This window comes from Scyliorhinus canicula, chromosome 25 (assembly GCF_902713615.1).
Source record: "Scyliorhinus canicula chromosome 25, sScyCan1.1, whole genome shotgun sequence".
Classification (NCBI taxonomy): domain Eukaryota; kingdom Metazoa; phylum Chordata; class Chondrichthyes; order Carcharhiniformes; family Scyliorhinidae; genus Scyliorhinus; species Scyliorhinus canicula.
This window is the reverse complement of record NC_052170.1, coordinates 348,762-358,967: the sequence shown is the minus strand read 5'-3', so window position 1 is coordinate 358,967 and position 10,206 is coordinate 348,762. Positions and strand designations below refer to the sequence as shown.

Below are 10,206 nucleotides of genomic sequence, written 5' to 3'. Positions count from 1 at the left end.
TGCTGCATTTTTCCATCGCAGCTCCCTGAGACAGTCCTGCAGTGGCTCACCCTGAGGGAGATACCATGTGGTCGCACAGTGGTTAGCACTGCTGCCTCTTCTCACCCTTCCTGGTAAAGCTGGGCATTTCCCAGAGTGCATTTCATGCTGCCTATTAATTGACCAGCCAGCGTGAAATCGCACTTGGGGGCCAGCTTCAGGCCGATCAAATATGTACACCCAGGAGGCGGAAAATTCAAAACGGTTTTTTCACTGTCCATGTGCATCTTCGTGAGGCAAGTTGTTGCACATTTAACATTTGCTGCTCCTGGGGACGTTGGTTATATTTTGGTTACCGTCAACCTTTCTTGCTTTAGAAATTGGTCATTTTGTCATTTTATTATATTTGATTGGCCTGGATTAAAAGGCTGTCAGGAATCATTGTTGAATCATTATTGGGGAGCTAAGGATTCAACAAGATGTCGGAACTGAAACGCTGGTGATCAATTATTCTTCAATCTGAAAATGTAATTGATTCTTCTGTAACACTATTTGGGTTTATTTCTTGTTCAAGTGATGAGTGTTAGCTGCCGTAAAGTTAAAATTGGGGCCCCTGGTACAGAAGAATTTTTTAAAATACACAGATGCTCACAGACAAGTTCAATTTGTCTCGAAGATTGACAACATTTCAAAAACTAATTCACTGGAAATGAAGTGTTTAAGGAAGTTCTGAACGACATAATGAGGAGCTAAATAAATTTAAGTCTTTTCGTTACCGTCACTGTTGTGATGTTGAATGTTAAAAGCTAGTGGAATAAACTATCAAAGCAGCAAGTAACTATATGTGTGTTTAAATACAATTACTGGAAAAACATCAGCGTGGCATCAACAGCTAAAAACCACAAGGCCAGGAGTTATCGCTAACTCCATCCTCTGATGTGTATCTGGTCTAACGGTTTTCTTTTTACCATTCTAAAGTTATTTAATTAAAATAAATTGTCCTCTCTGTTAATTAAGAGAAGTAAAATACAATTAATACTCATGGAAGTCAGGAGATTGCATTACCCTGTTTTTCTCAATTTGCCGAAATTTCATGAATAGGAATGTTGACATTTACCACCCACCTCATGGAAAATGGAACAAATTCAGGTTGGTTATTAGAACATTTATCAGCTTGTCCTTTCCTTGTGTGAATGACCTACTTTTAGTAGTTATACCAATTATAATTACAATTGTTCTCTCACTGTTTACACACAGTCCCAGAAAGAATTCACCAAATGTATAGGCCAGAGGTAGTGCGCCCATTCGCATCGGGCGTGAGTGGCCAAGGGAGCGGAGAATTTTGCGAGATGCCCAAATTGTGTTTTTACCAGCGTGAGGTCCTGCCACGCCCACCGGTAACATTGTGGGCCCCGTACCTAAGGAAGGATGTGCTGGGGCTTTGGAAAGGGTCCAGAGGAGGTTCACAAGAATGATCACTGGAATGAAAAGCTTGTCGTATGAGGAACGGTTGAGGACTCTGGGTCTGTACTCGTTGGAGTTTGGAAGGATGAGGGGGGATTTTATTGAAACTTACAGGATACTGCGAGGCCTGGATAGAACATAGAACATAGAACAGTACAGCACAGAACAGGCCCTTCGGCCCTCGATGTTGTGCCGAGCAATGATCACCCTACTTTAACCCGTATACCCAACAATCCCCCCATTAACCTTACACTACGGGCAATTTAGCATGGCCAATCCACCTAACCCGCACATCATAGAGTGGACGTGGAGAGGATGTTTCCACTTGTAGGAGAAATTAGAACCAGAGGACACAATCTCAGACTAAAGGGACGATTCTTTAAAACAGAGATGGGGAGGAATTTCTTCAGCCAGAGGGTGGTGAATCTGTGAAACTCTTTGCCGCAGAAGGCTGTAGAGGCTGAATCACTGAGTGTCTTTAAGACAGAGACAGGGTCCAGTCTAGTGATGAGGCATGTCAGTAATGAACATTCCTTTGCTGCCCACCATTAACATTCCTTCAGTCTGACAGCGAAGCCAATTATACCCATTTGCTCATCATTAATGTGTGTGAGTGCCACTGATTGCCGGTCAGCAGTTAACCCTCGGGACAGATTATAAATGGAGCGTCCGGTTGATTTAAGCATGGGGCGGGGCGGGGGGGGGACGGACGGCACACAACTGGAAAACAACCAAGAGCCACTCCCGGCCCTCACCGCTCCCCCCTCCCGACCCTCACCGCTCCCCCCTCCCGACCCTCACCGCTCCCCCCTCCCAACCCTCACCGCTCCCCCACTCCCGCAGCCCACCTACCACCCTCTCTATCTCCCTCCCAACCCTACTGACCACCAACTACCCTCTCAACTCCCACCAACCCTCACATACCCTCCATCCTCCTTCCCCATCACCCTCACCATCACGCCCAATGCTTCAAGACAGCTATGTGCTGTGTTCCCTCTGCAGTTCCTGCTCCTCCAGCCTCCTTCCTCGGAAGAGTCAATAAATTCATCCCTGGGTTCAGAAATCTGACGTGATTGGTGGATTTATTATTTGCTGATTAGTTGCCCTGTAGCTTCTAGTTTAATCTCAGATTCTAAGATGTGAAACACGGCCTTCATTCGGAAAACAATTATTCAACATTTGACAGCTAATCTAATAAATTATAAAATCATCTAGAATGCACGAGAATTGGATGAATACTTGAAAAGAGGAATTTTTTTCCTGGGCCTGGGACAAGGGAAAGGAGAATAAGAATAATTGGATCACTCTTTTTTAGACCCAGGACATGTTTATTGAGCTGAATGTCATCTTGTAGAGTCCTATCATTTTCAAAGCTATTCTAACCCTCTCGTTATAAAGGTTAAGATTCCATTCAGTGAGGGCAGCACGGTGGCCTAGTGGTTAGCACTGCTGCCTCACGGCACCGAGGTCCCAGGTTCGATCACGGATCTGGGTCACTGTCCGTGTGGAGTTTGCACATTCTCCCCGTGTCTGCGTGGGTTTCACCCCCACAACCCAAAGATGTGCAGAGTAGGTGAATAGGCCACACTAAATTGCCCCTTAATTGGAAAAAATAATTGGATAATCTAAATTTAAAAAAAGATTCCATTCAGTGTTTTAATTAAGTTTTTTTTAACCTGTCCGCTACATTTTACTGATCTGTGTGCATCAACCCCGAGATCTCTTTTTGTCAATCGATGTGTTTTAGGCACGACTGTCAATGCCAGTATTGCTGAGAATACAAGAACCGCACTTTTTCCATTCAAATCACACACCTGTTTCTGCAAAACTATACTTTATTTGTAAAATATCTGGAAGAATGTTACAAACATTTCAAAGTGGCCGTCACACAAAGTGCAATAATATTCAGGTTCTCTTCCATACATCATGTTTCACTCTGAGGTGCTTCAATACAGTTATGATACATGTAATATTCATTGTATATCACGAGTGGTTCTATGGTTATGGGGAGAAAGCAGGATAAGGCTATTGAGTTGGATGATCAGCCATGATCGTGACAAATGGCGGATCAGGCTTGAAGGGCCTCATCCTGCTCCTATCTTCTTTGTTTCTATCTGTACACTCAGCATGAATCACATAGCCTGAGGAGGTTCTGTACAATTCCACTCCCCTCAGTTCACGATGGCTAAAAGGTCTCAGACAGTGACCTTCCCCCATTGCACCTCTGTGCCATCTGCCCCAAGCTTTAGTGCCTCCCTCAGCACTTCATCCTGGCTTTGAAATGTCCCAGTCTGTAACATTCTGTTGGGAAGAGTTCAAACAATCAAAATGAATATTCTGCCGAGGTTCCTATTCTTGTTCCAATGCCGTCCCATTTTCTCGCTAAATCGTTCTTTGTTGGTGAACAAGTTATTGAATTCCTCTATATGGGTGGGTAGGGTGTCGAGAATATAGAGGATGTACCTTCAGAGGAGCTGACAGTTAGGAGGCTACCATGACCTCATTTCCTCATGTATTACTGGATGGCCAACGTGGAGAAGGTGTTGGGGGTTACAGAGAATTGGACACCATGTGAGAGAGAATGGAGGCATATTAATGACACCATCAAATGTGTTGTGAATTTGCATGATCCTGTACTCTCTGAAAGCAACGTGTTTGCCCTGTACACAGCATCAACTTTGTTCCTATATCCCCCATCAAATGGGAAGATGGATTTGCTGAGTTTGAAGTGTTCTATTCTCAGATATCCTTCTATAAACAAGCATCCTGTGAAGACACTGAGTCCTTGAAACCATACCCAGCAGATCTAGTACATGTATATCGTGGAATGCAGTGCCAATGTCTAGTGGCAAATACTAAGCCTCAGGACCAAGCTGGACAATCATATTTGCAAGCCTGACAAAGGGACTGGAGTAGTCATTCTAAACAAGCATGATTATGTTGGCAAAATGCACACTTTTTTTTAATGACGGTTCCAAATTTGTATCCATTGTATCTGCCACCAAGCATGACCACACAGTCTTGCTTGAAAACAAGCTACTTATGTAAGAGTAACGAGCTTCCTTGTGATGTGTATGATAGGATCCATCCTAATGGATCATACACCAATGCATCTATGGTCTGCTGCAGACACAAAGGTGATGTCCCATTATGCCCTATCCGCGTAGCAAATAATGACCAAATGAATTACAACATCCAGTCCTTAGTGAGATTTCCACGTACACAGTGAAAGATCCCTTCACCTCTGTAAAGATTAATCATGACCTATGTATAGGGGCAACATCTTGTCCCTGTTTGGCATCACAACAGGGTGCGTTGTTCCATTGCCTCAGATGGATCTCCTGGTTAAACACTCTCTCATAGCATAAGATGCATTTTGTAACCCTTGTTATCCTTAAAATCCGTGTACAGTTGTGAGGATAAGTGGCAGTGAAGGAGCATTGTATTATAGTCAAGCTTTTCATGTTTAATTTGTTTTGTTTTGTCGTTAAAAGTTCATTTCTCGACCTATGATTGTTCATCCACATGTTCTAAAAACAAGTAGAAGTTATGGTCTTTTGAGCCAGGGATCCCTTCCAGGATTTTCCCATCCAGTAGTAACACTAACTGGGATCATAACAGTGGCAAAGGGAATTGATCTTAGCATCACTGGACAAGGAAGGTCTGAAGCGGAGTTCTCGTTCCTAATTATTTACACTTGAGGATGTTGGATGAAGACAAAGTCAGCTTGGAATTGGAGTGTTCCATATCTGAAGTTCCGCCTAGATTTATATTGACATGGTAATTTTAGTGGGAATGATAACTTCAAAAGGAGTCACCGAATTCAGGACAAGTGGGAGAAAACTGGAAAAATGTGATGAAATTTATAATGATCATTTGTAAATTAATATCAGGACAAGAAAGGGTAGAAATACATTTTTATCATTTTGACCAACAGAAATATGCATCATAATTATTATTACACGGAAACATATTACTAATAAATCTAGCAACAGTTTGGTTTTATAAATAACATAAATATTGCAAAAGGTAGATCATTTGTAAATAATAAATTAGTGCAAATAAGTTACATTCAGATAAGAATATACCAGCCAACGTTTATGGAATTGTGTACTAACACAATGTCATGTGCTACAAATGACTGGGGGGCGTCCCAGTCATGTCAGCACTAAGGGCTTGAAGGTGTCATTGTGTGTTAATCAGCATCCCTCTCAGATTAACTTTGTTCTTGTCAAAGCAAGAACATTGTTATGGAGTCGGAATAATCCTTGTTGGAGAGAAAAAGACTGTGCAGTGTTTCCAGAGACCACAACCTGGGCATTCCCAGAGAGATTCCTCTGTATTCCTAGAGAGATTCCTCTGCATTCCCAGAGAGATTCCTCTGCATTCCCAGAGAGATTCCTCTGCATTCCCAGAGAGATTCCTCTGCATTCCCAGAGAGATTCCTCTGCAGTATCTGTCAACCTTGTGCAGATTCCTTGAATCTTATTTTTTGAACAGAGTAAGATTATTTTATGCATTAGCAAATTATCGAGGGATGAACAACAAAGTTATTGATGGAATACTATCAGTGTCATGCTAGAACTAAAAATGGGGAGATCCAGGCTGCACAAGTTGCTTTGACTGTAATTTACTATAACCTCAACATGAATCTTGCTCCAATTCTGTGACACTGATTACACACTTCACCTCCATTAGAGCGAAACATCACACTGCTGACATAGGTTGTCCTATCAGACTGCCTTTTCTCATTCATAGCACTGAATGTTTGGTGGTTCTTTGCCTTATGATTAGCTGATGCTCTGTCCCCGTTGAGAACACGGACTACAAAATATTGGCTGTATTTCTAAACTGCATAATGGACTTGGACTAATGATTTCTGTAGGAAGTCTGGGAATCTATTGGACAAAGGTGTTTGCTTCTGCTCCTGAACATTGAAACAGGCTGACGGTATACTACTTCTCCAAACTTTACGGTGCAATATGCCGAACATATGTATTTCATCTCTTACAATAAGAGATTTTGTTACTGAATTCCAAATTTTGGAAAACCATAATCTGAATATCAGACAAAGAGGACATAGAACATGCCCAATAACTCGCCTCTTCTGATCAAAGCTCTACATTTCAGGGACTAAATGCTGTTATATAAATAATGAATGTAGTGAAACATAAACATTGAGTCCCTTCACCCCAAAAAAATTCAAACAGGCCTCTTAACAAGAAGATAGTTTGGTAACTATAAATAACCCGCGTCGGTAGAATTGGAACAATCCTTGAGCTGCACGTAAAATGTTTCTCTAGGTTCCACAATCATTAAGTTTGTTAAAGTGCTGTTAGTTGTAGGGGTTGGAGATAATCTAGCTTCCAATCAGGATAGCTCCAAAATATATGTTATCAATATCCGGCATGAGATTGTCGCCCTGCTTCAAACCTTCGATTTTGGCTCGTATCAAATTCTTACTGGAGATTTGGACTAATGTGCTTGAGTAATCAAAGGCAACTTGGCGTTGTTGCTCCACTTGGGGTACTCGGACCTTTATGCTCAATATCGGGAAACAGTCATCGTTTTCACTGCAATGAGTAATGTCTAACTTGACAAGTGAACTGTTCTTGCATTGATTTAAAACAGCACAGGATACTGTCAGCTTTGCGTACACAAAATACATCCCATCTCTGGTGGTTTGGAGCTGTTGATTTTCAAAGTGGAATCCATTGCCCAGATGGTTCAATCCCAGCCCAGGGGTGGCTGACCATGTTACTGTTCCATCGTGACCTAGAGAAATAATTGAAACATCAGAATAGATGGATTTGCTGAAGATAAGAAATCTCCCACTATAAACTTTGCCATTTGATATGTGTATGTTCGCTGAGCCAAGCTGCCTACAATGATTGAATAGCTTACTGACATTCACTGACCAAAACTCCACACAAAGAATAGCCAGGTACCTAAGGTGACTTTCTGCAGTCATTAAGATCAGGTATGTCATAGATTAGATCTACCTGTTCCATCAGAACAAGTACAGCACGGGGTTAGATACAGAGTAAAGCTCCCTCTACACTGTCCCCATCAAACACCCCCAGGACAGGTACAGCACGGGGGTTAGATACAGAGTAAAGCTCCCTCTACACTGTCCCCATCAAACACTCCCAGGACAGGTACAGCACGGGGTTAGATACAGAGTAAAGCTCCCTCTACACTGTCCCCATCAAACACTCCCAGGACAGGTACAGCACGGGGTTAGATACAGAGTAAAGCTCCCTCTACACTGTCCCCATCAAACACACCCACGACAGGTACAGCACAGGGTTAGATACAGAGTAAAGCTCCCTCTACACTGTCCCCATCAAACACTCCCAGGACAGGTACAGCACGGGGTTAGATACAGAGTAAAGCTCCCTCTACACTGTCCCCATCAAACACTCCCAGGACAGGTTCAGCACAGGGTTAGATACAGAGTAAAGCTCCCTCTACACTGTCCCCATCAAACACTCCCAGGACAGGTACAGCACGGGGTTAGATACAGAGTAAAGCTCCCTCTACACTGTTCCCATCAAACACGCAAAAGGAGATGCTTTCAATCTCCTGCGATGTCCTCGTGTCTAGTCTTTGTTACACATTTAAATAATTTAAATAATTTATTTGTAAATGGACACTTACCAGTGTCAGCATACGCAAGATGTGCAGCAAACTGTAACAGAAACAGGACAATCTAATTAGATGATTTGATGGAAGCATTTGTTCTGAAAAAAGTGCTCAGTCTTTGAGTTTACATTCTGTCACATGTGCATGAGTATTTCCATGTACACATATCAATGTGCATGCCTGTACATCTGTTCCCATGTCGATCACACTGACTTTATTTATATACACTATATACAGATACATAGTTTGCCCCATAGATGCCAACTGTTTGGTATCTTTTTTTAAACTTGAATTTCATGTATAAATGCCAAGTCCCTTTTAAAATGGACATTTACAAATTTCACACCTTTAAAAAATATTCTGCCTTTCTATTCTTACCATCAAAACTAATCTCACACTTGCACACATTGTACTGATGTTAAAGTCTAGTTATCACTTACTTAACCAGTTTGTATCTGTGCCCCCCCCCCCCCCCCCCCCCCAGCTCACATTCCCACCCAGCTCTGTGAACTCAGCACATTTAAGGAGCTGACTCTGAGGCAGAAGCTCAGGATTGGCCATTGTGCTCACTCTCCCTGTTTACTGCTACTCTTTATATTTTCTGCATTAACCCTGATTGGGTAAATTAAAGAGAGACTTGCGAGTGTAAAAACGGCAAAAGCGTTTTCTTCCCGCTTTCAGTCCCCTCCCAACATCACTCAGCAAAACTATACATTCAATGGAAACATTCCGGGAAGTCAGAGAGGATCAAATTCCAACTGTGGGCAGACAGACACAGATTGACAAATTCTTACTTTGTCTCCGGGGCCCCTGGTCGCCAGCTCGGGGTAGATGAGAAGCCAGAAGATGCCGACAAGAGAGACGATGGTGAGGAAGAGGAGAAGCAGCAATGCCCAGAAACAGCGGCTCTCACAGCGACCTGGTATCTGTGCCCTCTCCAGCTGCCAGCTGCCTGCAGTCTGACTGACTGTCACCTCGCTCAGATCCTCTTTGTCAGACATACTGTCAGTACTCAGGGGAGGGGAGGGGGGACACTTCTGTTTGTGTCTCGGCCTCTTTATGTTGCCTTTAAAGAGGAAGTTTCCATGATGACAGAGGCTCCGAAGCGGACTTTCCGGGGGAGGAGCTGCTCACACAGAAAGTGTTCAGGATTCACAGCAGACAACAGGCAGAGAGGAAACAGAGGCGGGGGAAAGGTGTGAGTGGAACAGGGCCAGGCTTTCACTGGGCACACACACAGAGAGAGAGAGAGTCAGGGGAGGAAAAACTCAACGGAATAGGAAGAGAGAGACGGAAACTTCAAACCCCAGAGAGGAGAGACAGAGAGAAAAGTCATGACAATAGTGACAAAGCCCTCCATTGGGCTGGAAAGTGCTGTGGGGAGAGTTGGCAGTCAAGGGCACATGTGGTGGGGATGGAGGTTTTGTGCTGATTCCTCCCAGAAGTTTCAGTCAGAATTCCCAATCCAGGATTTCATGGTCAATGTGTCCATAATGTGGCCAAACCTGCCCCCCCCCCCCCCCCCCCCACACACACACACACCAGGTTGGCAGGGAGAGTCAGTCTCCTAGTCAGCCAGAAGCTGCACAATGTCACACCAACCTCACCTTGCCATGGTCACTAATGCCCCCTTACAGTGTGATCCCCCCCCCCCCAAATCCTCACGCAACACCCCCACAAACACCCCCTCATCCCCCTTCACCTGATAAGACCCCCTGGGGGAGTGCCAGGGTGCTACCCTACCCTGACCCCATAAGATGATCAGACCATAAGATATAGGAGCCGAATTAGGCCACTTGGCCCATCGAGTCTGCTCCACCATTCAATCATGGCTGATATTTTTCTCATCCCCATTCTCCCGCCTTCTCCCCATAGCCCCTGCTCCCCTTATTGATCAAGAACCTATCTATCTCTGTCTTTTTAAAAAATAAATTTAGAGTACCCAATTCATTTTTTCCAATTAAGGGGCAATTTAGCGTGGCCAATCCACCTAGCCTGCACATCTTTGGGTTGTGGGGGCGAAACCCACGCAAACACGGGGAGAATGTGCAAACTCCACACAGACAGTGACCCAGAGCCGGGATCGAACCTGGGTCCTCGGCGCTGTGAGGCTACAGG

The 10,206-nt window shown here is 43.8% G+C and overlaps 1 protein-coding gene across 1 annotated transcript; it reads right to left on the bottom strand.

Moving 5' to 3' along the window:
* Nucleotides 1-3,260: 3,260 nt before the first annotated feature.
* On the bottom strand, nucleotides 3,261-9,240 carry LOC119957232. The gene is made up of 3 exons (XM_038785070.1): nucleotides 8,883-9,240; nucleotides 8,104-8,134; nucleotides 3,261-7,218 (listed from the first exon to the last, which is right to left on the bottom strand). The coding sequence occupies exons 1-3, from the start codon at nucleotides 9,087-9,089 to the stop codon at nucleotides 6,803-6,805; spliced, it is 654 nt and encodes a 217-aa protein (XP_038640998.1). The 5' UTR covers nucleotides 9,090-9,240; the 3' UTR covers nucleotides 3,261-6,802.
* Nucleotides 9,241-10,206: the final 966 nt, after the last annotated feature.